The following is a 27510-nucleotide window of genomic DNA, read 5'->3' on the forward strand; positions in this document are numbered from 1 at the left end:
CCGCACGATACTCTGCCAGTTTTTCACCGAAAACTGAAGATTTGTTGACTAAGTCAATGGGTCAACTATTACACCCTACTACAGCTGGCCGACTCGAAGTTGGCCCCCAAGGCGGAATTATTATGCTAATAAATAGTTTTCCTTTGACTGGTTTTTCTGGCTTTTTGGCTGGAAAGTCTGCATAAATTCGCAGGTGGATCGCAGGCGCAACTTCCTTATTAATCAGTTTAGCTTAGCGTACTACCCACAAAAATGGAGGGACACCCAGCCACAATTTGTATTAAGTGAGCGTCACGGTTAGCTGCAAATGCACAAAGAAATATGGATATTTTAGTTTGGCCAAAGGCATTCGACGGCGCGTGACTATGTGACCAAATAGTGTCTAGGCTTCTCGGCTTGGCTTCTCCAATAAATGCCCAAGCAGTTTCCAATCAAAAATAAAAGAAGGCATAAAAACACTCGGCGCAATATAAAAGAGGCAAGAGTTCAGCTGCTTTTGCCATTGACCCCATTTCCTGTTTTTGTCTTATTTTCGAAGTGTTATCGGTTCAGAGATGCGTTAAGCCGAGATCGTAAACCCCCATTAAGATCGTAAGCCCTAATTGCAATGATCATTGAGGGGAGCGCTTGGCTATAGTAAAAGGTAACAGCTGATCGCAGCCAACCGATTGTAATAGGGCAGTGATTGCAGTTACACGTCTTGCACGTTCATTGGAATGGCATTTAACCCGAATAACGAACGGATCGTGGGGATAGTTAATAATTTGTTTGCCTAATGAACCTTTTGGGCGGGCAATCAATGGTTTGGCATTGAACTTCGGGGGTTCCCCTTTTAAGTTAACTACAAATCAAGGAGGTTCACTTTCTGTTTCCATAACCTAAGTGATGGTTGCAGCTTTTAAATTACGCTCGAGATGGGCTTTAGTCATATATTTTAAAAGATGACAGCTTCCTGTAAGCTCAGGTACCATTTAATATCCTTGCTTAGGCAATTTTGAACAGTTTAAGTTTTCTTTAGCAACTCTTCTTAGACGGTAAAGGTATATTATATTAATTTAATTTAATTTGTTTATTTGAGCTTGGTACATTTATTTCTTGGTCTTAAGGCCCTTTGACCTCTAGAACTTGGGGAATTTAACCGATCTATTATCCTACCCATAAAGTTTTCCCCTCGTGGCAAATTGCGTCGCTCGTTTTCGGAGCCAACTTTTCAGCCAGCTGGGCAGGCTAACAAGCCCAAGCAACGACCTTGACCAGCAATGCAATGAACCCCGTCTGCGGTGGCCCCATCCAAAAGTGGCAGTAAACAAAATGCGAAACGGTTAGGCCACCGAGACCCAACAGAAACAGTTATACGTACGCCTTGGCAGGTGGAAACCACAAGCGAAACGCTGCCAAGCACCGTAGGTGACAAAGAGCTGAATGGGCCTTTGGTAAACGGCACATAAAATGTCATAACTGTCATTTTCGCCTACATGGCTCTAACAGCTCTATATACTGCTGGAAGTCGTCCAAAATTTGAGACATCGCGGCCCAAAATGGGAACGAAGTGGAATGGAATGCCCGGGCGAAGACAGTAAATTGTTACACAAATGAGGCAGCGAATGCAAATCGCAGCCAGTTTCTTCTTTGGAGGATGATCAATCGGCAGCTGCTTCAACTTTGACACCTTTGTCGGCGAATAAAGAGCCACCGAAAAATGGATGAATGAATTTATGTAAAGCCTGGTCGATCGCCAAAAGCGGCAAGGTCAGGTCGCAGACAATGTAAACAAACGAGCTGCAGCCTGAATATGGGCACAAAGCAGCCAAGCTCCGATCGAAAGATGGTTTTCAAAGGCTGGGCTAGACAATGGCGTTGGGGGAAGATACAAGTGTGGCTATATGTGGAGGCATATGGTAATTAAGTCAAGGAAGTAAGAGCACTCCAACCGAGTAGAGGGGCTCAGACAATGTACTCAAAATCATCTCTCCGACGGTAGGCGTGCGCCCCGGCCAACGAACATATGACATAATATCACCATCAGCTGGGGCAGCCTCCAAGCGCCACTCGCGCCTCTCCTTCTGCTGGCCCACGCCGTCTCTTTCCCGCAATGGTGGAAATGTGCATCGAACAATGTGGTCAAGACATGCAACAAACGCGAATCGAAACGAAATCGAAAGTTGCAAGCATGCAACGAAAGCGAGAAAATATTTGCTATCGTAACAAGTCTTGGATTACAAGGTGCTGGACATGACCATAAGGCATCTCTATGCCAACGTTCGCTCAATAGAAAGGGGATTTGGGACTGTTTATAAGAATAAAAAAATGTTGTATCTTATTTACTATATTAGAAGTAATAAGATATTGTATATTATATACTGTAGGTTCCAGTTTTATCATGTCTCTTAAATGAAAGTATTTATTTTATAAGTTCAATGAAGTTATAAAAAGATACTGCTCTCCCTTGGACAATGTATCTAATAAGTCTAAGATTCACCCCGGGGCAAGCATTAGTTGTTATGGTGCGCACCTTAAACTCGAATCCGCGCTACAAGTGCGATATATTTATACTCGATATGTGTGCCAAACCGCAGCTGACTGAAGACCCATTGACATAAGGTAATCGGACTAAGACTGGACCCGCCCCAGCCAGGGTCCACTCGGACGCTGGTGGCGCTACTGTGCGCCGTGCTGGTGGTATCAATTACGCAGCAATGGATATGGATATGGATTGGATTGGATTGGACGAGCGTCTCGGTTCGCGAGCTTCTGTTTCTGCTACTCGTGACTGCTCTTTGTCTTAGGTTATGGTTGGTGACTCGAATGTGGAGCAGTGACACAACCACAGCCGAATGACCGAGTGACACACTCTCCAGGTGCAGTTGGCGGAGGGGTCCCCAACCTCGCGGAAACTGGTCCGGAATCGCTGGGGGCTGGGTCCGGTGAATGGGATAATGGCATAATACGAGTGGGGAAAAAAGTAAAAGGATGCAGATGACAGCCAGACAGAAGATTGTCTGTGGTCAGTGGAGGAAGGAGAAAACTAGGTGACATGGGGCCAAAAAGAGGCTGCAACAGCAGTGAGGGGGTAAAGACTTGCAATAATAGAAAATAAAAGCTGACCAGGATTGGTTGAGCATTCAATTAGGAAAGCATTCACAGCGGTGAAAGGAAAAGCTAAAGTAAATTAGTGTTTTTTAGGGTATGGTTAAATGTTATTATGCACATTTGAAGTGCGATTAGTTATTGACTAAGGGGCTCAAATGCTTGAACTAGCGATACAGAAATAAAAAAAAAAATTAGCCAATAAAAACAACATCTTTAAATACACTCAAACTATAATCTTACTTATTTCTAGTTCTTAATAATTATGCAATATTTTGTTGGTGGAAGCTGAACTTCATTTCTGTGTTATTACATACATTTGTATCTTAAAATCTTTACGCATTTAACTGTAATCAATCAAAACATTGACGAGAAGCAAATAAAAATCCAGCAGCAACAAGTACATAATCATCTGTGATTAACATAAAAACAACATTGAAATGAAAACCGCCAGCAAAGCGAAGAGCTCATCACCTGAAGTGGCTTGAAGGCGGCCCATCCATTCAGGTATTATTCAATTACCAGCCAGAAATTGCGGGGCCCGCTGCCGAAGTTGCCGCTGCGGCTTGCCTCTTGGTTTCCCAAGCCTTTTACGTGCATTGATTGCGGCAGCCACAAGAAGCGAAAAGCGGCAGCTGACGGTAGTCGAATTAAACAGCAAAATGGCACGCATCCATAGACCCTCGTCTGCTCTTCCCCAATGCCCCCTGAAAATTCCCCCTCCTGCTATAGCAATCTTTTTCGGCTTTTCATACCCGTCAAGGGGGTTTTACGACTTTGAAGATCAGTTTGTGTCCGTAAAACTTATAAATTGTCAGAAGGTGTTCACAAGATATCTTAATCATTGGCACACAGTTTTTGTTGCTTGGGTATCTAATTATATTTATAAAACGCTAGTCTTACAGCTACGTTTTTTAGCTAAGAATAATCAATGATAAATCTGTTTAAAGGATTTTAGAACTTTCTAAACATAATCGGATTTTATTTAAAAACATAAGAAATGTTGTTTATTGGGAGTATTGTCTAACAAAATAGGCCTATAATAAATATATTTGTTATTGGCCCATAATAAAGATCGGGAATAAGACCCATTATTTCTTAAAGGGTATGAAAAGCTTCAGCTCGGTGGCCATTCTTGTTTTTGTTTCGCTTTTTGCGGTGACGGTGGCGCTGCATTTGGCGCTTGGCTGCGTTGACTTCGCGCCTCCAAAATCCAGCGAACCACCGACTCCAGCCGGCGGACCACCGAAGGCAAAGTAGACGGGCGACCGCACGGCAAGACAACAACAAGCCACGAGTGGGTATGGCGTACCGCTCACCATTCGCTGCGCCGCATGTGTTTTGGGCCACTGCGATTATTATTGGGGCTGCCGATGCTCTTCGGCTTGGCTGGCTTGGCTGGCTTCGTGCATCCACTCATTCGGCGGATCGGCGCAGAGTGGCCTGGCTTTCGATGGGAACTATAAAAGTGCGCGCAGGCGCTGCAGCTGGCATCATTAAACCGTTAACCGTCGAACAGTCTACAGCCTAGAGAGGTACGGAGCGTGTGGACTAGTGATCAATAGACACCCCTTGACCAAAAACGGGATCAGTTCTCGCCCAGTTCTCGAACCGCGTGCCACACGACCCGGGAAAGCGGATTTCCATTCCCGACCATCGAAGGATAAACGCAGCAGCATGAAGTTGATGGTGAGTATCGATGGCAGGACAAGAGAGTGCAGTGAAGAAGTGGTTGCAAAGGACTCAAGAGTTTAAAAGACCTAGTACAAAAAACATAATCCACGATGATGAAAATCATTAAGATACAGTGATTTCTGCAAATTTCAAACTAAACAATCTTAAGAAACAATCCTTTAGTTTAGCTGAAATCCAAAAGATTTTACAATTGTAAAAGAATTCAATTAAAAATTCTTACACCATATTACAGAATATTTTCAGAACCAACATTTTGAAATTTTTAAAATCATTTTCAACTTAAACATTTTTAGAACCTCAATATTTTATAATCAATGAACTAACATTTTCAACATTCTGTAAAGTTTATGACTGCTAGTATGATAGCGGAAAAATTAGTAAAACATTTAAGTAGCAACGAATGAATTTGTCTCTAACAAGGACTCTTTGCACTTGCAGCGCACAGCGACATCGCTGGCTTTGGTCTTGCTCCTGGCCACCAGCTACGTCCGGGCCGAGGACGAGAAGGCAGCCGCTCCCGCCGAGGAGAAGAAGGCTGAGCCGGAGGCCAAGGCTGCCGAGGCGGCGGCCAGCGAGGACACCACCAAGTCGAAGCGAGGACTGCACCACTACGAGGACTACCACCACCACCACGTGCCCCACTTCCCGGTGCACGAGGAGAAGACGCTGACGGTGATCAAGAAGGTGCCCGTGCCCGTGCCCATCGAGAAGATCGTGCACGTGCCGGTGGAGAAGCACGTCCACGTGCCCGTTAAGGTCAAGGTGCCCAAGCCCTACCCCGTGATCAAGCACATTCCCTACGAGGTCAAGGAGATCGTGAAGGTTCCCTACGAGGTGCCAGCTCCCTATCCCGTTGAGAAGCAGGTCCATGTGCCCGTCCACGTGCACTACGATCGCCCCGTGCCCGTCAAGGTGGGTTGGGAAGCCGGGAAACAGATCGCACAGGGGTTCTAACTCTTGAGTTTTCTTTTCCTAATCCTCCAGGTTCATGTGCCCGCTCCTTACCCAGTGGAAAAGAAGGTCCACGTGCCCGTGAAGGTGCATGTGCCCGCTCCCTATCCCGTCGAGAAGATCGTCCACTACAATGTGGAGAAGCACGTGCACGTGGACAAGCCCTATCCCGTCGAGAAGGTGGTCCACTACCCCGTGAAGGTGCCCGTCGACAAGCCAGTGCCCCACTACATCGACAAACCCGTTCCCCACTATGTGGACAAGCCAGTGCCCGTGCCCGTGATCAAGAAGGTGCCAGTGCCCGTCCATGTGCCCTATGACCGCCCCGTGCCCGTCCACGTGGAGAAGCCAGTGCCCTATGAGGTCAAGGTGCACGTGCCCGCCCCCTACCCGGTGATCAAGGAAGTGCCCGTGAAGGTCGAGAAACACGTTCCGTACCCGGTCAAGATCCCCGTGGAGAAGCCCGTCCATGTCCACATCGAGAAGCACGTGCCCGAGTACCACGAGAAGCATGTCACCTACAAGGAGCCCGAGTTCCACCACAAGCACATCGAGGAGGACCACCACCACGCGCCCATCCATCACCACTCGCACCCCATCGTGGAGCATGAGCACGAGGTGGAGCATGAATTTGCCTCTCATGATTATCATTCATATCACGGCTACTAAACTGGTGAATCGCACTCTTCTCTCTTTCTCTCCTCTTCTTTCGCCTTTCTTTGCAGCATTGAGAATGAACTGGGATGGCAAGCTAACCTCTTCCATTTCCACAATTTCCCAAATCGAAACGCAAAAAAAGAAAATCAAGAAAAATAACCCATAGCCCGCCACACACCACTCCATTCCATATCATACCACTTTCCCCCACAACGTGATAACCGACAGAGATTCAGAGAAACCAGACGCGTAGCCGACGAACTTAGCTTTTAGACCGAACTCTCTTCTAGCCGTAAGCCATAACATAGAGCCGAAAAACAAAACCCAAAAGGATACCTTGAAACGTTGACGAAACCCGTGAGCCCTGTGAACGAGTGGATTGTAAAGGAACTTAGGATTAAGACTTCCAAGCGACACATTTGGGCCGCACAGCCCACACAACAACAAGAACATCAAGACCATCAAGAACAAGAACACCAACCCACTTCCCGCCCCTCCAAGACACTCGATCGACCACAGACAGTTGCCAGAATCCGGGATTGCAGGATACCAGGCCTATTGTACTGCTGCGCCGAGATGGACTCTTGGATGGACGGAAGCGACACCACCTGGGTGCATCATCGATGTGGTTGCTGCTGCTGTTTTGTCCTCCAGCCGCGGCTCCTCCCTCTTCTGCTCTGGTCCACCCCGACTCGTGCACCCGTTCCGGTTCCCAAGTGAGATGGATCTCCACCCGAGGATCGGGATCGATCCGTCCAGTTGTGTGCAGCGTCCCAGCGTTGTGAGCGTGTGATAAGACTTCTGATAGCGTTTAAGCTAGTGCGATATTCGAGATAGGGAGACGCCTATTTAAGTCAGTTTGTAGACGAACGTAATGTATTAGTTTTCGTAATATTCTCCGCTACCTAGTTGTAACACGTCTATGTAATACTGCTTGTTCGTATAAGCAACCGAAACGGATTTATAAAAAGTACTTAATTTACCAAATATTCTTGACTCTGTATAAAACAAACAAAAATCTCATACAACATGAAGCTGATGAATGATACACAATTAAATAAATGAAAACCAAGTGATCAAAACGAAAATACGCCCGTTTTTTTATTTATTTTAGCAAGCTACCAAAAATGTATAATTCAGTGTTAATTATTGTTAACTTGAATTGAATACATTTAAAACTTGGCAAGCAATACTAAAAACTGAATTAAAACTATTTAAAACTCTGCTGTTATTCATAGGCTGTCGATACTTAAAACTATTAATACTGGACAAAATACTTCAATTAACTTTAAGGATATTTTAATAACTGGGTTAAATTCAAAAATGTTAACATATCTCAAACAAGGGAAAAATATAAATAAAATATCTTTCGGGAAAAGTAACTAAATTACAGACTAACCACTAACCAGCAATTTTAAACAATTTATTTTAAACATTTTCCGGTTTAAAGCGCAACTCGAGCCAGTTTAGCAAGTAACAAAACATTTATGGATTTATATAATCCACTGAAACTAAAGACTATATTTTACTAACGACTTGAAATCATGTCTTTATTATCTTTGCAAGTGCAAATATTTGTGCGGAAAATAAAAACAAACAAACATGAATGCTAACTCTTTATTGCAATAACTACTTTATTAAAATCTGGGGCAAATAATTATAAAACAATTTAATTTATTTAAAAAACTTTAAAGTTAATGCTAGTCTAATTGCCTTCATTATGAATAAATAATAATGCCAATTTAACCCCAACGTTTCCCACATACTGCAGCCATTGCATGGGCCAAATTCACTTTCGGTCGAAAGACAAGCGAAGGCGAAGAGCCGAATCAAGTCGTTCCTTCATGGCCCATAAATGTCTTATCTAATTTCCAAATGAGGTAAACATCGCCTTGCATTCATAATTGCATATTCAGAGTGTCTCGCCCCCAGAAAGACGGCCAGACAGGCGCTTTTGGGGGGCTCGCAGGAGGAGGACAGTTCAACATGTTTATTACATTTTCCACACCAGCGTTTCGCTTTCCTCGGGCTCTGGGCCCCAAGCCTCCGCGCCAGTGTCCATTTCCTAGCGCTTACTTTGCGGTGTGGGCATTACTTTTTATTAGCACCAGCAAAAAAGGGGGTCTTTGCTTTTTTCGGTCTCGGCTTTTGCACTCCTTCTGCGGCCGGGCCAGCCTGTTGCAGCGACCACAAAGATTGGGTTTCAATTTGCATTTTCGGCTCCATTGAAGCCGGCGCAATTTGCAGAGTGGGTTAAGTAAAGTGGGCCACGGATTTATCACGTTTTCCCCAGTCGGTTTGTAGGACATGTGCTGCTAACCGATATTTGAGCCGAAAGACCCGTCGAGTCGAGAGCCGGGGCCCAGGTCTTTTTTATTACCATATTGGGGCTAACTCTCTTGGTGGCCAGTTGTTTTCTGGTAGCTTTTGTTTATGTAACTGTAGCGTTTGCAGTTTATTGATTATGCAATAAATAATCGCCAGCACAATGCCCGATTTGCGAGCTGGTGTTGTAATCCTCCGTCCTCGCCGCCCCCTATTTTCCTGCCCCAGAGTGTGCGGCTAATGCCAAAAGAATGGCTGCAATAAAAATCTGGCTAATGGCTCTGATGGGGAGTCGAGCTAGCACTTCATTCATTAAGTGAAGTCAGTCTGTGGTCAAGAAATATTCAATTTACATCTATGAGTTACCTTTAAACAAGCCATTTGCATGTCAAGCAAAACAATAAAGTGTCAAAACTTAAGATTCTGAGCAATATATACATCATCTTCAAAGTAAAGCCACAACTATAATCCAAGTTAAATGCAATACTTAATTTATTTGATATTGTAGACGCGTATGGTTTTTTTAATAACCACTTTAAAGAACCCACAAGCCACACAAGTTGGTATTTAATGTGGTGAAACCTTAGACATAACGAATTGTGCAATAATCAGAGAAGAAACCGAGGAGATTGAGACATATGATTCGGCATTGACACCTTCTTGGAAGTGGAAACTCAAGCCAGAAAATGTGTGTGGATTACTGGGTCAACGGTTCGAGCTCGGCAGTCGAGCCTGAACAGTTGAAATCGTCTGGTCTGGATTTTCGTAACAGTTTTCCAACCGGGCTTATTTAAATGATGGCCAACTAAACCCGCTCCGTGTGTTAACGGCAGCCAAGTGGAAAGTGAATGCGGGAAACATTGCCGACATGTGAGTTTTCAGACTCAGATTCAGTTTCGGTTTCATTTCATTTTCTTTTGCACAGACCCGAAGCGCGGCTTTCTGTGTGTGTTGGCCATTATGCGATGTTAGTGGGCCAACTTTATGGCCGGTTCGACGATCCCAGCGATCGCAACGCGTAATCGCCGGCAATTTGACGGAAAATGTTTGAAATTGTGTGTAAATTGTAATCAAAAATAGCAAAATTAATAACAAGCCGCGGCCTGACGCTTTAATTGCTCTGGTTATGCAGCAAATAATTAAATAGGAGAAATGTTTGCCAGATAATTATGTAATCAAACGAGTATAGAACGTATTTAAACACTCACTTGATGTAGGGAATATTTGCTGGTATGTGGTACTTGGCTCCCGCATCGAAGTCCTTCTCTGAGCGCAGAACAGGAGGCTTTATGCCTGAGTACTTTTCACTGAATAATAAAATAAATTATTGTAAGCCTGGGGATGCTGTTCTAGCTACCAACCGTAAGTTCCAGTAGTGACAGTTCATAGTTCGCTTGTTCGCATTGCCACTGAAGACATCGTAGCGCCAGTTGTCCAAGGACAAGGCAAAGGGCAGAAAAGCAACCTGAAAGGAATACATCAGTCAAAGATTGAGCTCTTGTCCTACTAAATTATCTTAATTCGGGTATTTAACCTTTTCAAAATCTTAAAATATTTGCAAAGCTAGCTCGAACTTTGTAGAAATATATTTCTTAGCTAAAAGTAATACTTATATTGACTTTCATTCATTGTGTACACATTTAATGCGGAATATGCGATACCATTGTCAAAAAAGTTTTCATTCAAGCTTTTAAATATTTCATTAGAACCTCTTAATCTTTTAGTAGATTTGGTAAACCACTCGTAAGAAATAACACTGTTTTCTTTATCAAACATATTATGAGTAATTGTGTTTCTCTCAGCCTGCAATCACTTTAAGGAAATGAAATGTATACTATGCAACCGCGAATCAACAAATACTATATATTTATAGCTCTTTGTTTCTGTGGCTATATCTCAAAAAAGCAATCACGGAAAGAGAAAATACAAATTCCGGTACACAAATTGTTTCTTACCTTATCAATGGCCATGGTAAACAGATAGTTAATATCGTAGCTGGACTCGTCGAGGGACCTCTGCAGGAGTCCCAGGGTCTGCAAATGCCTAGGGGTCGATACCGACAGGCCAATGGCATCGCCCACAGCCTGGTGGAAGGCGGGATTGGCACCGTTTCTGAAGATCTTGGGCAGGTGACGGTACTGCAGGAAGTACTGGATGTGGGCCATCTCGTGATGCACACTTATCAAGCTCCTTTGGTTGATGCCCGTGCAGATTTTCACCCGGAAGTCGTGGCGATTGCAAAAGTCCCAGGCGGAGGGCTCACACAACACCCTCCTGTCCAGGGGCTGCTCGAATATGGAGTTTCGATAGAACTCCGGGCCCACGGCTGACATGTTGATGGAGGTGAAGAACTCCTCGGCCAGCTGGAACATCAGCTGCGGTGTGTAGCCCTGCTCCACCATTCTCGGCGTGACATCGATCAGCTTGCGACCCGGATAGGGTATCAAGATGTCCAGCACATTGGACCACGACTGGCCGTACATGTTGCCCAGAATGTGCGAGGGAATCGGAGCTATGCGGTTTATGCGATCCGGTCCGTAGTAGTCCCTCAACTTGCGGCGGACGTAGGCGTGCAAGGCCTCGTAAAGGGGTCTTATCTGCTCCCAAACGATGTCCATATCCTGGCGAAAGTTACCCGACTCGTAGCCCAGATACCAGTACTCTCCGCCATTGGTAACGTCTGCAATTAGTGTGTTTAGATTGGATGTCTGGCTGGTGATGATAACCAAACTCACTGTTCACATAGGCCACCTCCTGCATCACATCGATCAACTGCTCATAGCTGTCCCGCATCCCACGTCCCGCCTTCCTGTGGTACTCCACCCAGGTGTGCTGCAGCTCATCCCAGTCCCTGCTCTTGGCCATGATGTCCTTCAGCTGGGGTATGTAGTGCAGATCGCACTGGAAGGGCTGCTGGTAGGCACAGATTCCGGCGTTGTTGTACAGGAACAGCATCTCATTCAGCAGGCGATTGTACTGTGTAACCATATGGCTTACTAATAGTTTATTGTATTATGTCTAAGATATATCTCACCCTGTCCAAGACGTCTAGGGGAAGGGCATTGGGTCCCACTTCCGACTGCAACATCAGTTGTCTGTAGAGGCGACGATCGAATATCAGATCCTTATTGATGCGCTTCGACTGCTCGGCAGTGATTCGTTGGAACTCAACATATCTTTGCTGAGCGTTTAGCTGGTTGAAATCACAAAATATTATTGTTTAATTTGTTGTATATTTAACAACGATTTATATTGAATTCTCCCTTTAATTTAGCAGCATATCTTATCATTAAATTACTATCAATGTATAAGATCACCTTATTCTCCATTAAAGACATCAAGATACAGGTATTTATTTATTTGTATTTGAGGGATAAGGAACCAATAAAACAGAACAAGAACTTAAAGTTTGCCTTGCAGTAACACATTAGGCCCGAGTTGTATCTCTACCTTCCAACGCCGATTAGTCCATAGATAGTGTGGTTGGGAAAACCCAGAGACTTCATCGCTTTGACATTGGCATGTCTGCCTGGGAATCTGACAAGGCGATTCGACCTTCAGAATGCGACTTTTCTGACTTATCCGAGTGTGCGTGTGTAAGAAAACTACCATAGCGAACCATGGGAAAACTGCACCACCACCACCACAACCACCGCAAAGATCGCGTGCCGTTCAACCACAAATGGGCGATTTACTAGTACTCGTACTGCTAGTCGTATTTCGCCAAAAAACGCTCACTCACCGCTTCCGTTTGGGTAAAATCGTTGACGTTCGTCTCGAAGTTCCACTGGGCAGCCACGTTGGCGGTGCACTCCAGGGATCCCTTCTGGTCGGACTCCACGAGCAGGATGCGCAGCTTCTCCAGCTCCTGCTGGTAGCGACGGTCCTGCTGGTAGCGCTGACGCTCCAGGTATCCCTGGTTCAGGTTGAACCGGTCCTGGTTGGGAAGAAACGGATTCTCGAACCGATTGCGATTGTTGATGCCCACGAATTCCACATTGGGATTGTTGTTGTAATTGTACTGATCGTTGGGATTGAAGTTACGCTCTCCTTGAGGGGAGTAGGGCACATCCGAGTACCGCTGGTTGAGATTGGGATCGTTGCCAAGGCTGCGATCGGTGGTACTGGAAATGGGTCCGTAGTTGTGGTTCGAAAACCTATTCCCACTGAACGGAGAGTCACTGAAGTTCACTGGGGGCGAGGGATAGGCGTAGCCGATCCTCATGCGTTCGTCGTCTGTCTGTCCATACTGAAAGCGGAAGATCGGCGGGCTTAGGTGGCGATCGAACACTGAGAAAATATCCTTCCAAAACCAAGAATATGCTTGTTCTATTCATTCATATATATACTTTAAGATATTTTCTTGTTTTCCAAATTTGTAGAACAAAACCTCGTGGTTTTTAGATTAGAAAGGTAAATTCTTGGTTTTAGATAGGTCTCTTTCAGTCGGTGAAGCATTGCCACACCCACCCTAAAGTCGTCCAGCCCATCGTCGATGTTGCCCGCTCTTCCCTGGTCGGAGTAGGGCGGTCCGTAGCGCTGGTCCCGATCCCGATCCGCCCGAAGCTGGGCGGGAGTGGTGGCCACGTTCGGGGTGTAGCCATTGTAGAAGACCTCCGGCTGGGGGGTTGGCAGGTTCAGCTGGGGACTGGCCAAGCTCAGACCCAGGCCGAGGCTAAGGCAAAGACAACTTAAAACCGAAGCACTGTGCATTGCGTTTATCTCAAGATCTATATTCCACACTGCCAAGGTCGCCGTTGACAGCTCACTTATTAACTCTTTCACAAGCAATTAAGTATTTTAATTGCCAGCCACTGGCAGTGTATTCAGCGCACAAGGTCACAAGATTCTATGACTATTTCCATATATATTTGTAAGATCTCTTTAAGGAAATAAGGGATCTTAAGAAAGAAAAACTTCTGTATCAATCTTTCCGTTTTCACTTTCACTTAGCACACGATTTCCTTCGCTCTTTCGCACCGCCCACGTAGCGTCCGGTAACGCGTCTACAACTCTACTGACTAGACAGTAAGAATACTTTTCGAAATTACTTGCCACTTTTTTCAACTCGAAAATGAATTCAAATTTGAACGCAGTCGCGTCGCCGCTGCAGCTGACGTCGCTGCCAACTTCCCTATATATTTTGTATATTCGTGTGAGATAATCGCAATTAGCACTGCCAGCGACAACAACTACAATCGCATCTTCCACAAGCCTGGGAACAACAATGAGCTGGCTCCCCAATTGTGTGAGTGAGTGGTATGTAAATGTTTTTGCCATGCATGTTGGCCATTAAAGGGGGGGTAAGGGCGCCCCCACAAGGTGTATCTATGTACATTCGCGTACTTATCAGGCGAAAAGCTCAACCGCATTAAAACAGTCGACTGTGAGAAAGTACACGACGTTTGAGTGGGCTCAGTCGAATCGAGTTAGAAGCGGAGACCTTTATTGGGAAACACCTTTACAGTATAACTTTTAGCCCAAAGTGAAAACATTTTAAATACTTTAGCTCAAAAAAAAATACTAATGCTATCCGTAAACTAATTTCTTTAAAAATATTATAGAATTTTAGACAGACACATTTCTATATCTTTTAGATTAAAAAGTCGAAGTACCTCATAAATCTTGTATGACATCCAAAGAATTAAATATTTTTATTTTTTTATTCAAAGGAACATAGCTATGATAAATAGTATAATCGGTAGAGCCTTATAAAGTATTTTCTGATAAATTGTTTGTTTTCCTCAAGATTAAACTCGACTTGTTTTCATCTTAAAACATTCATATACTTAACTTCCACCCGCAGTGGCGGCTTTTTCATTGCTGCTCTTGACCCAGAGAAATGCTGCAAATATCTTGACTCATGCCGGCAGATACTAAAAGCGGGCTTCAGTGCAAATCACTGTTTTAGCACCGGTTAACGAGCAGAAACTAGTGAGTTCTGATGGGGTTCAAGCTTTAAATTTGCTTTACAGGCCGTTAAACTAATAGGTGTAGTACCCCTATAGAATTGAATGCAATTAGTTTCATCATATAAGTTGCACCTACATCGCAGGGCTATGACTTTATTTAAAAACAAATAGTTTAGGGACAAGTCATAGAAATTGATATTGTTACAAGTAATTAAAAACCAGAGAAACACGTGCACTTAAAATGCAAGACATCAAGTTCTGATTCTCTGCACCCTCGCTTGAGGAATGTGCATTTTAAACACTCGATCTTGACCCGGCGACATGTGAAAAGGTTGTGACTCATGCGAATGATTACTGGAGAAGATCGAGATGGGATATGGGGAGAGAACTATCCCAAAGGTGTTAACCGGGCTGGCATGACTCTCCACCCCGATGAATCGAGTGACTGGCATGCTGATTGATGGCTTGATTGCCAATCTGCTGGCATACAAATGAGAGTGCATATGGTATAGTAGTGTGTGGAGAGATTGTGATTCAGGCAGTAATTAGATTGGGATCTGCCAAGTCTATCTGTCTCCCATATGAGCTCATAAATATTAGACGGTTTATGATGTGGTTGGCTGCTCCGCGATTTTGTACATGGAACTGATCCCTCCGAAACGAATTCATATTTCGGCCAAAAAGCTAATTACCAGTCAAGGTCAGCTGTGATTGTGTCGCTATATCATACCTTATACTATAGTACCAATTCTGGGCTGCCAAGAACCGTGGGAAAATATCGCCCAGTGCCTGTAAGTAATTAATTTACACGAGTGAGTAGTTTGTGTAAGCCAATACGCCCTGCAATTTGCTAACCGCTTAGCATGACGCACATTAAGCACGTATTGCTGATACTTTTTATTTTTATTTGTGTTTTTCAACTATAGCTATTTGCATGGTTTTAATAAGTGGCTATTGAGTGGAGAGCCCGCGAGAGTCGTTATTATCAAGTGCATTTTAATTATGGGGCCCAGCTTATGTTTTGCATTTGGCTTAGATTATTTCCGGTTATTTAAGGCAAACAATGCTGTCACTATGCCCAACTAATCATCATTAAGAAGGCGCTGACTGATTGGGAACGAATGGAAACCCACCGAACTGAATCTCAGTATCCCTAATTCACTTCCCCTGACTAATTCAGGGATTTTAGAATTATAAAACATTTCCTTGGGACTTATGCAGATTGTGTTCATGAAATAGTTAATAAGAAATTGAATGTTTTGCTCTCTTAATATGTAAAAATATGTAAGACTGTGATCTTATCACAGTATAAAATTAACGTAAGGTATTCCCAAAACCAAATTATTAAATCACTTTGAGACCTTATAGTTTTATTGTTCCGCCTAAATCCCCTAATAACTGCCGTTGTTACTCGAACTACTGCCTATAGCTTCATGCTCAGGGGCACCTTCAATCGGATCAGGCTTGATGTGGAAGTTGGTATAGCCGTACCGATCCCGCTCCCTCTGGGAACTGAACTCAACCTTTTCGATGATCGAAAGCGGGCTGCCCGTGGTCCGGAGCCACTCCTTCATCACGTCCATCTCGGCGGGGCGTCCCTCGATGTAGCCCTTCACGGTGCCCCTGCCGGAGTTCATGCACCATCCCCGGAGACCCAGGGTCTTGGCCTTCCGCAAGGCGTGCCGCCGGAAGTTGACTCCCTGCACCTTGCCAAACACCTCGAACTCGCAGGAGTGGACACCCTGGGCCGCCATTGTGCAAAGGCACACACAATCCAGGGAATTTTGGCGGAAACAGAGGGGTATAATTTGGTTAATATCTACATTTACCTTAAAAATCACATTTTGACAGAAAACAAAAAGTATAGAAATGGAAAATTTTACAAAGTAAAACTCACGAAGATATCAATATTTACATGTAAAAAATAAGTTTGACACGTATCTTACAAATGCAAATTGAATTGTTCGCGCTCGCTTACAGCATACTTTTGGGATGATAAAGCCGTCAGATGTTTAAAAAAGTTTTTTTTTAAATATTTTCTCAACTAATCCTGATCTTTATTTATCCGCTTTAATGCATCACCAAAATAATATTGCCCACTAACTACTTCACTCGATTTATTTCCAACCCACTTCCAGGTCATTCTTTTGATTTTCCTCTTGCAACCAATCTTGTAGAGGTCGAAAATAGGTCAGCAAGCCCTCAATGCTGATCTCAGGTTCTCCCACAAGTGTCTGCAGTACTTGTCTGTAGTGGACCGAAGAGCCCAGTGACATGCCCTTTTGGAGAATCCCTCCTATGCCTCGCTGATCGGAGAGATCGCACAGGTCCAAAGGTTTGCTGGGATTCCCATTTTCAAACTGTCCCGACTCGGCGCAAAAGTGTTTCAGCAGTTGGAACTGCAAAACAATGCTTAGAAAGTGGCTGGAAGAAGTGGTAATTTAATTTTGATACAATTATGAAGGGGGTTCCATTTTCCCACCTGGCATACTGATCATCCACCTCCATGAGTAGCTTGGCCGGAACATCGAACTGTGCGTTGGTCCTCTTCGATGGCGCTGTCGCTCCTGTGTAATGCTCTGTAAATCGCCAGTAGGCCTCATTGTCATCCGCCTGGATGTGGCCTGCGAGCACTTCCACTCGATAGCGGTCCAGGACATAGAAAACGGGCAGGAGGAACACAACCCTCAGGCCCTGCACATACAGGCGATTCAGACGAGCGGGCAGCTCCTTCCACTTGGCATCCCTTAGTAGACCGAGTTTTCTGAGGAACCGCGGGGAACTGGCTGCCATGGAGAAGCACTTGCCAATGGCATCACTGAAATTGGGAAAAGGCTCCTCCTGGAGCAAGGTGGGTTGAGCCGAGGCGGCTCGATAGTAGTGTAGGTCCGCCTGTGCCTCGAACATGTTGAAGAAACGCTCCTCGTCATTCAGGGGACAGTAGGTAAAGTTGGTCCTGGGCAGGGCATAATACCGCCAGGCCTTGTGCCAACAGCGGTCATCGTCATCGGAGGCCACCTTCTGGGCATAAGTCCAAAGGGATCTGCAGTGGCAAAGGATTAATATTGGAGTACCCTCTGGTGATCTCATAACCTACTCCTCCAGCTGGGGCAGACCAATGGCTCTGAAGTACTCGGCCACGTTCCAGAAAACCCTCTGAGTGGTGCTCAGTCCCCGGCGATGCAGCTCCTGGGTGATGTTGGCCAAGCCCGCCTCCGGAGAAGGTAGATCCACATACCATTCGGCCTGCACCCTTCTAAAGGCGTTACCAATGAAGACCTCAGCCAAATGCTGGGGGTAGGGTCTGTGTCTGGGCACCAAGTCCTCCCCGTACATCTTCCTCAGCGATCCGCGAACGTGGGCGTGAAACTGCAGAAACAAAGGCCTCAAGCCATGCATTATTTTGTCCAGCAGAGCCATGGTCTCCTGACCGTCCAGTTCCAGGGATCGAAACCAGTAGTCCTCGGCGCGAGGATATCCATTCAGCCGGGCGGTCTTCTTGTACAGATCCATGAAGGCCACAAACTGAGGTCTGGTGGCCAAGCCCGTGCGCCTCCGCCACTCGAACCAGTAATACTCGATCTCGGCCAGATCTCGGCTTCCTTGAACTATCGTTTGGACCTCTGGTATGAGTCTCAAAGTGCAATTCTCCGGCTGCTTGTAAGCACACAGCTTGACATTATGGTAATTATCGCTCATGTTGGAGGCCAGTGCGTAGACGTGCTCCAAATCTCTGTCGTTCAGAGCCTCATAGCCCAATTGGGGAAACTTGGAGAGTAATCTCCTCTGGCGCGTGTCTCCTAGTCCCAAGCGCTTGAACTTGGCCTTGCGGGTCGTCAGGGTCCGCACATACTTGAGAAGCTTATCATCGGTGACCTCGATCTCCAGGAGAGCCACCAAATCGTTGGGTCCGCGCAACTCATTCAGCAGCTGCGCCAGAACAGCCTGGTCATAGATAACAGCGAGTTGTTGGTTGGTCTCGTTCAAAAATCTATCCAATGTTTCATCGGGCGGGGATTCGGCCTGGGTAAGCCCCACCAGAAGCTGAAAAATAAGGAAACTTAGGGAAGTGCCCGGCAAAGTAGACAATTAGACTCACCAAAACCGCGGAGTATATCCACATATTCCCACACTTTCTACTAGATTCACTTTCGCAACTCAATTTGTCAGCTCATTGAAATTCCCGGCACTTTTGGCCAGCCTGAGCATCAAACGTTCTGCGCATGCGCAGCTCTCGCAGTCAACTGACTGCGGCCAACGACAATCCGTGGTCGGTGGCGCCCAGCGAGCCATTTGTAATTATAAGGTGTTCCACTTAGCAAACACTACAACGAGTTTACTCAGTAATATAGACACTCTATAACTCGTATTTTATGACCAGAACTCGCATTTTATGGGGGTTTTCAAACTTCTAAAAAAACATCAAAGGAAGATTTTATTTTACCTGTATTTTAAACATAAATGTAATGAAGTATAATAAATAAAAGTGATATATAATAATATAAGTATTTAATTTAATTAAAAACAAATTTTTGGATATTAAAACCCCTAGGATTTTTTGAAACTTTATTTTTTCTTACAATTAAGAAGACACGCACTCTGAAAAAGGGTGAAACATTTAATAGGTGTTTCATGATCTTTTGCGAAGAGTTAACTTACTATCTGAAGTGGTCCAGCCAATGTGCACATTATTCTTAATGTTCTCGGCCTCCAGCCAAACGCGCAGGGGCTCGAAGTATTCGGCAATGGCCTTTCCGGACATGATGCGTTCTCCGCTGAAGGCTTCCAGTGCATCGGGCCAGGGTTTCGAGGAGCCCATGGACAGCATTTTGCTGGGAGTTTACGATACACATCAGAAAAAAACTACGTATGGAATAATATTTCAGACTTACTGGAAAGCTGCTCCGACCTCAGTACTGCCATAGATATCGCAGTTATCCAGCGGAAGCTCCGCATTGTTGGCTTCGTACTGCCCAGCTTTGATGCAAGCTGACTTGTGGAACTGGAACTGAATGATAAAGGAGACCAGGTACCTGAAAGACATTGCCAAAATTAATGAAACTCACTTAAGTAAGATTCACTCAGATCATATACTACCAACCTGAGGTACTCGTAGTCCGCGGATACATGGTATTTGGCCGGGGGATCGAAATCCTTCTCGCTTCGCACTACTGGTGGCTCAATGCCGGAGTACTCTGCCCTCAACTTCCAGAAGGCGCAGTTCCAGTTGGCCTTGTCCACCTCGCCGCGGAAAAGCGACCAGCGGTACTTGTCCATGGTGAAGGCGAAGGGCAGGAAGACTATCTTGTCCAGGGCGGCGAGGAATAGCTGGTTGATTCGCGTTTCCTCGTCGCGCACATAGTCCTTAAGCAAACCGATCTTCTCAAGGTGCTTGGGGGTTGAGACGGACAGGGCGAGGACATCGCCAACGGCCTCGTGGAATCCGGGATTGGCTCCATTGCGGTAGACGAACGGCTGGTGCTGGTACTGCAGGAAGTACTGGATGTGACCCAGTTCATGGTGAATGGTGAAGAGCTGGTCCTGGAGAACCAGGGTGCACTGCTTGCTGCGCACATCGTCGACGAGGTAAAAGTCCCAGGCACTGGCGTGGCAAACGAGATCACGGCCATCGGTGGGCTTCTCAATGATCGACTTTTCCCAAAAGCTCCTGTGAAATTCAAAAGAATAATCCAACGTTTTTCCTAAAGACCTCGAACTCTACTTACTGCGGCAGCTTGGTGAGGTTCATTGAGGTGAAGAAGTCGTCGGCAATCTGGAACATTTTGAGGGCTGTGTAGCCCTGCTTCTGCATCTCGCCGCTGATATCGACCATGGGTTTCTCGGGGAACGGCGACACAATGTCGGCAATCATCGACCACTGCTGCGCCCACAAGTTGCCCAAAAGGTGCATGGGGATGGGTCCTGTCTCGGAGACCACCGATTCGCCATAGTGTTTGCGCAGGCGGTACCTCACATAGCCTAGTCTCGTGGAAAAATTAATATATACATAAGTTTATATACATCTGTTTTCCTCATCGGATAATCTTGTTAAATGGGTTTAAGGTGTATTTGCTTACTGTTCAGCTTGGCCGCCTTGGTGTTGAGCTCCACGTATCGCTCGAACTGGGTCCGCATAGGGGTTCCGGCCTTGTCGTAGAACTCGCGCCAGAAGTAGGCTAGCTTCTCGTGGTCGCGGCTCTTGCTGATGACGTCCTCGATCTCCGGCTCGAGGGCCAGGTCACACTTGGCCTTGTCCTTGTAGTCGCAGATCTTCACCTTGGCGTAATTCGTCTCCATGGAGGAGATGGATTGGAGTAACTCAGCGAAGTCGGCTTCGGGCAGAGCGGCGTATCCCAACTTGTTGAGGGCTTTGAACTGGCGCCTCAGATCCTCCGACTGGAAGGAGCGCCACTGGTACTTGGCGGTGTCTCTGGCCACCTCCTTCTTGAACTTGGCCAACTCGGCGGAGACTTCATTCTTTTTCCGCTCGTTCTCGGCGGTTATGTTGGAGCCATAGTTCCACATCGCTTCTATTTCAACGTTGCTCCGTTTGGCCAGCTCTTTGTTCAGATTCTCCAGGTACTCCTTCGCCTCGATCTCCTCCTGGGGCAACGCTAGGCATACCCCCCAGGTGGCCAGCAGTGCCACCAGATACACTCTCATATTGCGATCTAGCTTACCCACCTTAAAAATATATTAAGCATTTTGAATCGTGATAAGGCTCTGCCATTATATTAAGCCAGTTTTTATGACGTATATGAGTGTCGCGGATGAATTCTCTCGATTAATTGATTGATTAAAATGCTGCATTTTCGAATGTCTACGGGGTCAGATCGACACGATGTCTAGCATATACACATGTGATTTCAAAACCGAATATTGTTAAACGTAGAGCTTATCACTGGCGGTGATTTGCTAGGCCGGTTTTTTTACAGGCATATAATGTATGTCCATATCTGGGTATCAAACATTTGTGTATACTGATAGTTCTCAAAGAAATTAAGTAAAAACCCAAACTCTACCCCAATTTAAGGCAACCTTTAGTTGCTTGGGGAAGGATCTTACTTTGTGTCCGACGATATTTTCTAATATGTGTATGTGACCAGTTTGCCAGCTGTCTGAACTAAAACTGAGAGCGCTTAGAAAGATTGCCTGAGATTTATAGGCAAGAGCACACGAGTCGGCAAAGAGCACCTAAAGACAAAGAAGAAAAGAAAAAATATAAAAATTTTTCCAAGATATTCCTCATCTAGCTTAAAGATTCTGAAAGATAAATTAGTGTATTTTTTTTTGTAAAATATAAAATATTTTGCAGTGCTTCTCTTGAGCAATCTTATTACCAAACAAAAAAGACGTATTTGCAAACGAATTCACATCGACAATTTAATTTTACGGCACACATATAATGAATTTAACGAAAGCTGTTTCAATTAATTTAGTTTTAGCTATCTTAAAAATGTAAGAAATACATATATTATCTCTATAATTAAGTATAATACAGTTTAATTCAGAAAAACCGAGCTTATTGAAAATCTTAAAGATCAAACTATTTTAGTAAGCTATTTTGAATTTAATGCAGATTTTGGATTTAATCCAGATGGATTGAATGATTTTAAATCGAACTTTTAAAAAATAACTTGCGTTGGTGAAACATTTTTTTGGGCCTTCGAATTTTAGTATCGCCATCTGTGATCAGGTAGTAGAACGATAAGCATGCGGCGCTCCCTGTGTATGGCTATCAGTACTATTATTTGAGTGGCGCCACGCCATGTACAACGTACAATAAATTTACAAAATATTGTTAAAAAATGTAAACAAATGAGACGGATCGAAGTCGAGCAAGGCGAGGCAAATTTAAAAGGGCGGTCGATTTGAAAAAACAGCTATTGGCAAATATTTGTATCACTTGAATTCGTTTTGCACTTAATGAGCGAGTTTTCATAGATCAATTGGTATTTGTATAACTTTTTTGTTGGCCTAAAATGTTGTTTTGATTATAATTGTCCATCTGCATTGAAAAAATTGTTTTTTTTTTATAATGGTAGGGAAACAAAGTGTGCAATTGCGGAAACACGCGCTTTGCTACTTTTATATCGAGTAACGGTCGGTGGCATCGACTAAGCGTTCTCCCTTGCTTGTATTTCAAAATTGAAATAATCGTATATATGTACATATATGGTGCATGTGCCTTATCAAAGCAAACTGTGGAATTGAAATCTTCGGATGAGTATCAAAATATCTGTTGGTGCAAACATTTAATTTCATTAGGGTGGTCCACAATTTAGATTCTAATTCTCACTCTTCTATTTGACGTTTCGGCTTGGCTTTTTAAGTTTATAAATTTGTATATATAATATAATATTGACATTAGATTGCCAATTAACAAATGAAAAATTTTACTTTTTTTTTGGATCAAGCTTTAAAATATTTAATTTATTTAATAATTTATAATATTTTTGAGTTCTCGCACAAGAGTGGACCACCCTAATGTATATTTTGAATACGTAGACCATTAAGCGGGTCTTGAATATTCGACGAATATATTTTAAATCAGTACATCGGCTTTATTTGCCCTCGGCACTTCTACGCTTTTAAAATGTACAAAATCGAAATTGCTATTTTTTTCGCCTTCATCGCCTGCAATCTGTACAGTACGGCTAGATCCCAGGATTATGCTTACTGGCCCACTCGTCCGCAGCCCATTCCGCAGACATTGATTCCCCAAGCTGGAAATCTTCATGGAAGCCTCTTGGAGACCCTTCTTCTTATCCAAATTCTGGAGAAGCTGAATAAAATTGAAGAAAGTTGTAGGCCAAGTGTGAAATTTGCTCAACAAGATGAACCATGTGTGCTTACCGATGCCCCTAATCAATGTGGAGCTTTCTGCCTCGCCGCTCAAAGGCCGTTCATAGATAGCAATCAAGATTTTCAGAAGCGGCTGCAAACACTTGCTGAAAAATTAAATGAGAGGCTGGGCAGAATTGAAGAAGGAAATGCAGAACTAAAGAACCTGGTACAAATTCAAAAGAAAACTCTGAAAAATTTGCAAAAAATTCAAAAAGAAATGTTAGCCACATTGGGCTCTAAAGAAAAAGGAAAGGTAACGAAATTAGAGACCGATGATGATGATTATGAGTACTTTGAGGATTAGAGCTAAAAGACCTCTCTCTTTAGCATTCCGTTTTAAGTTAACCCAAAAGAAAACTTATTGGCGTTTGCCTTTTATCGAAATGTATACTTTAAAATGAATTTGCCTTCTTAAATATAAGGCAGTCTATTATTGAAAACAGATTTTGTGGCTAACTTATTCGTTGTTAAATAATCTATTGGTGTTCAAAGACTTCTGTAATGCATATTGAATTTTTTGTAGTTTTCCTTGTTAAATAAAAGGCCACATATTTAAAAAAAAATTCGTTGCTTACTTATTCGTTGTTAAATAAGCAATTGGATTTCAAAGACTTCTGCAATGGATATAAAAACCTGTCTTGCAATCGGAACAATTAACAGGAAATTGAAAGGTTACTGTGGACCCAGTTTTTCTGGCTGCTCATTAAATCAAAGAGGAACAGCTGTACCTTAGAGATTTCTATAATTATTGGCTTGAGCTTTAAATCAGCTTAAGTCACCTGAAATCGTGGTTCGTTTTTTTTGGACCCAAGAGTAAGGAGTTCGTTTGAGATCAAATCTCATCCAGTTGCCGAGGGGCAGCAGGAAGCTGTGAAAAACTGGTTTCTTGCGCCACCGATATCGATTGAGCGTTGGACGAGGACTCCACGTTGTCCTCAGACAACTGATCTCCGTCAGAGGAGACTAAGTTCCCATCGGGTTGAAATCGTGGCAGGAAGATGTCGATGGCTCGACGCAATCCTCGTGATGTGGAGCGTAGATACAGCCTGTGGGGCGGTACGTTTGCGTCCAATGCTGGATGGCCCGCTCGCTTTTCCGGCTGGGAAGTTGTTAAGCCACCCTCCTTGACCAGGGATTCCATATCTGCGGTGCTCGAGCTTCCCATTTTGGACACCAGACCATCCCCAGTGACACCCAACCCGTCGATCAGACTGGGAAATCTGTCCCGCTGACGCGCTCGCCTGAAGTGCGGGCCGTCAGATCCAAAGGGATGGCTCATTGGAAATAACAAAGAATTTCGGAATATATACAAAGAAATCAAGCTCCAGAATTATTTACAGCCCTTGGCAGAATTAAAAATGACAGATACTACTTGTCAGTTTAAATCCAGACGATAATATTTTAATTTTTGTTATAATATAGTTATAACGCGGAAAAATTTAAAAACTGATAGCAAATTCATACCGCTCAACCAAAAGAATTATAAATAGCTTTTATCGAAGATTAAGTATGGAAAATCAGAACATGAGCATTTTAAGTAAAATATTAATCGAAAGTATCCCCAGTGAAAAGGCAAGCTGTGTTAATGTACATATAATTCTCATAAATTCTTTATTAATTCGATTTTTAAAATGTCTTGTTTCATTTGTGTTGCCCTCGTGTTAGTTCAATTAGTTTACTCTTCAATGCAAATGCCACACATTACATTATATTTAAGTATTCCGTATAAATATTTCTCCTGCTTACAAGCCATTTATCAAGTTCGTTTGGAGTATTTATTTAGGTTTAGTCAATAATTATTTGTGGTTAAATAATTTTAGCAATTAATTTATATAATTAAATTCTATAATTTGCCTTGCATAGCGGATCTCCATGTCGTTCTGCACACTCATACATACCGATGTTCCTTGTGTTTCTATGTTCGTGTTAGTGTTCTCTTATTTTTACATGCACATTTATATTTCCAAAAACATGAATGGCTATTTCGTATTTAAATATTTTATTCCGTATCTATTTAATAATCGAATGTGAGTAAAAAGCAACAGGTTAACCTAAGAGGTCTCAGAATAAAAACATGAAAATTATATACACCCATTAAAAGGGAAATAAGACAAGGAACAAACTCAATTGATAGTACTCAAGAACAATGAATCCTGGAACAGTATACAAATGTAGATTCTAAACTTTAAATACACATTTACCAACATCTATGCCTTACTTCATTTCCATAAATTTTTTTTACATTTTCTTTTTTAATTTTTAGCTTATGCATTGTAATAATTTTTCAAAGTATCACCCTGTGTTTTCTCATAGTTTTACGTTTTTTTTTCTGTTTTTTTTTTTAGTTTTATCGATTTTCTTAAAATTTACAACAATACCTCAACTTATTTATTATATTTAAAATTTTTTAACAAATCGCGCACATTAAAATCGGGCCCGGAATCTACGGCTCTCCTAGGGACGAGAGTCCAAAAACATGCGATAATAAAAAGTTGAAACAAAATCAATGCGAGTGTTTGTGTATGGCTATTGTAGGTTTACTTTTAGTAGACACTGTAGTACGTTGAACTGCTGCTTGGTTTTATTTTTACTAGAGCTGCCTGGCTATCTGAATTGCAACTACTGCCGATCGTTATTAGTGCGAAGAAAAGTACTCGGAGGAGTCTGAGAGAGTCCATTGAAACCATCCCAAGAGGGGATACTGTGTAATGCCTGAGGAAACCGAAGTCGCAGGCTTCAAGGAAGAGAAGTATCTGGTGAATTTAGGTGAGAACCTAAGTCAAGTCAGCTAGCTGTGGCAGCCCTACTATTTTACTGTTGCGATACTTGATATTTCTTTTGGTTTTTGTTTATCGTTAAGTTCTATTTTAAATATGCTGTACGTAGTTGGAGGAAAAAACACTTGAAATGTTTTGTTTGAACGAACTTCTTTAGCTACATATGGTTCTGCCTTGCATCCTGTGGGCCAGTTCCAGCCCGTCTCCGTTTGCGCTATGTGGTTTGACTATTTTCGCTTAGTTTGGCTTGTGTGTGTTGCGTTTCAGTGGAGTGTGTGTGATTCATTTTAAATTTAATTTAAAATAGGAACAACCCCGCGCGGTCCCGGGCCACGCCTACTGCTGCTGGACGAGCAGCTGCTCCACCTGGTCGGCGGTGCGCAGCAGGAAGGCGGCGCTCTCGCGGTAAGCGGATATCACCTGCCGGGCGGCGGACACCTCGTTGGCGCTCAGCTTGTGCGGCAGGATGGGCGGTGCGCGGACGGACTGCCCGTCCATCCCCCCGCCGCCGGCCACCAGCAGTTGTTGCTGCTGCTGTTGTTGCTGCTGCTGTTGCTGCTGCTGCTGTTGCTGTTGCTGCTGCAGCTGCTGCAACTGCTGCGTGGCGGTGACCAGCGCGTTGTTGTTGTTCGCATTGCTCAAGGTGGCCAGGTTGGCGGCACTCAGCTGCGAGTTGATGTTGCCGGCCACGGAGCTGTTGCTGTTGTTGTTGCTGGCCAAGTTGCCGCCGAGGCCGCTGGACAGGCTGGTCGGCTTCATCGAGAGGTCGGTGGGCGTGACTGGAAGGGAAAGCAATGGTTGGCATCAATTCAAGTTAACAAGTACAAAAAATGTAATACAGTATTCTTAAATGGTATTTTTAAAATTTGCAGAAATTTAAGCTCTATCGTGAAATCAAAATTTAGTGGTCATTTACTAGAAGAGTTTTACGAGTCGAATAACGATAACTATAAATGGTAAATACTGAGTGGCATTATTGGGAATGTTGTATTACTTTGGTCAAAGGCCTATTTTGTAAAAGCTTTATATACTATTTTTTAAATTGTAAATATTTTATATGTAACACACTTCTTGTTAGTATGCTGTATCTGCTAAAAAAAGCCATAGAATGTTGAAGTTCTTTTTAATTTGTTCAAAATGAGCCTAATCAAATTGATGAAAAAATATATGTGAATAAGTCTCACCCTATGCACAAGAAAAACAAATAATATCATTTCTCATTAAATAAAAAGGAACGTTTAATTGATTTTTAATTTGCA

At 43.7% G+C, this 27510-nt stretch overlaps 8 protein-coding genes across 10 annotated transcripts in view; 2 read left to right on the forward strand and 6 right to left on the reverse strand.

Moving 5' to 3' along the window:
- LOC108033797 (angiotensin-converting enzyme) overlaps positions 1–14170 on the reverse strand; it is a 44322-nt gene extending 30152 nt beyond the window's left edge. The window contains exons 1-7 of the mRNA XM_017108406.3: positions 13186–14170; positions 12458–12964; positions 11750–11908; positions 11451–11691; positions 10671–11395; positions 10077–10180; positions 9924–10022 (exon numbers count right to left, since the gene is read on the reverse strand). Of these exons, the coding sequence (XP_016963895.1) occupies positions 9924–10022; positions 10077–10180; positions 10671–11395; positions 11451–11691; positions 11750–11908; positions 12458–12964; positions 13186–13428 (2078 nt within the window). The 5' untranslated portion in view covers positions 13429–14170. The remainder of the gene's footprint in view (positions 1–9923; positions 10023–10076; positions 10181–10670; positions 11396–11450; positions 11692–11749; positions 11909–12457; positions 12965–13185) is intronic.
- LOC108033799 (skin secretory protein xP2) lies at positions 4007–7478 on the forward strand. 2 transcript variants are annotated; one of them, XM_017108408.3, is made up of 4 exons: positions 4009–4776; positions 5221–5694; positions 5767–6351; positions 6459–7478. In XM_017108408.3, the coding sequence occupies exons 1-4, from the start codon at positions 4765–4767 to the stop codon at positions 6462–6464; spliced, it is 1077 nt and encodes a 358-aa protein (XP_016963897.1). In that variant the 5' UTR covers positions 4009–4764; the 3' UTR covers positions 6465–7478. The 2 variants fall into 2 exon arrangements, with proteins under 2 accessions (XP_016963896.1, XP_016963897.1); XM_017108407.3 differs by having other exon boundaries at positions 4007–4776; positions 5767–7478.
- A 1806-nt stretch (positions 14171–15976) lies between the features above and the next one.
- LOC108033535 (acylphosphatase-1) lies at positions 15977–16491 on the reverse strand. Its single transcript, XM_017107880.3, has one exon. It carries the CDS (start codon positions 16379–16381, stop codon positions 16019–16021), a length of 363 nt encoding a protein of 120 aa, XP_016963369.1. The 5' UTR covers positions 16382–16491; the 3' UTR covers positions 15977–16018.
- A 243-nt stretch (positions 16492–16734) lies between these two features.
- LOC108033576 (angiotensin-converting enzyme) lies at positions 16735–18752 on the reverse strand. Its single transcript, XM_017107922.3, has 4 exons — positions 18727–18752; positions 17725–18671; positions 17110–17670; positions 16735–17051 (listed from the first exon to the last, which is right to left on the reverse strand). Exons 1-4 carry the CDS (start codon positions 18748–18750, stop codon positions 16745–16747), a joined length of 1839 nt encoding a protein of 612 aa, XP_016963411.1. The 5' UTR covers positions 18751–18752; the 3' UTR covers positions 16735–16744.
- Positions 18753–19076: 324 nt separating this feature from the next.
- LOC108034339 (angiotensin-converting enzyme) lies at positions 19077–21744 on the reverse strand. The gene is made up of 7 exons (XM_044094446.2): positions 21693–21744; positions 20705–21311; positions 20354–20606; positions 19729–20295; positions 19520–19660; positions 19287–19459; positions 19077–19226 (listed from the first exon to the last, which is right to left on the reverse strand). The coding sequence occupies exons 2-7, from the start codon at positions 21288–21290 to the stop codon at positions 19210–19212; spliced, it is 1737 nt and encodes a 578-aa protein (XP_043950381.1). The 5' UTR covers positions 21291–21311; positions 21693–21744; the 3' UTR covers positions 19077–19209.
- A 1446-nt stretch (positions 21745–23190) lies between these two features.
- On the forward strand, positions 23191–24031 carry LOC127010629 (uncharacterized). Its single transcript, XM_050884896.1, has one exon. It carries the CDS (start codon positions 23224–23226, stop codon positions 23776–23778), a length of 555 nt encoding a protein of 184 aa, XP_050740853.1. The 5' UTR covers positions 23191–23223; the 3' UTR covers positions 23779–24031.
- A 146-nt stretch (positions 24032–24177) lies between these two features.
- Positions 24178–24847, reverse strand: LOC108034148 (uncharacterized). The gene is made up of 2 exons (XM_017108947.3): positions 24254–24847; positions 24178–24196 (listed from the first exon to the last, which is right to left on the reverse strand). The coding sequence occupies exon 1, from the start codon at positions 24751–24753 to the stop codon at positions 24307–24309; it is 447 nt and encodes a 148-aa protein (XP_016964436.1). The 5' UTR covers positions 24754–24847; the 3' UTR covers positions 24178–24196; positions 24254–24306.
- Positions 24848–24948: 101 nt separating this feature from the next.
- Positions 24949–27510, reverse strand: part of LOC108034147 (glycine, alanine and asparagine-rich protein) — a 58940-nt gene continuing 56378 nt past the window's right edge. For both annotated transcript variants that reach the window (XM_050884895.1, XM_044094134.2), the window contains one exon: positions 24949–27030. In XM_050884895.1, the coding sequence (XP_050740852.1) occupies positions 26588–27030 (443 nt within the window). In that variant the 3' untranslated portion in view covers positions 24949–26587. The remainder of the gene's footprint in view (positions 27031–27510) is intronic.

The sequence above is a fragment of the Drosophila biarmipes genome, chromosome 2L (assembly GCF_025231255.1).
Source record: "Drosophila biarmipes strain raj3 chromosome 2L, RU_DBia_V1.1, whole genome shotgun sequence".
Classification (NCBI taxonomy): Eukaryota; Metazoa; Arthropoda; class Insecta; order Diptera; family Drosophilidae; genus Drosophila; species Drosophila biarmipes.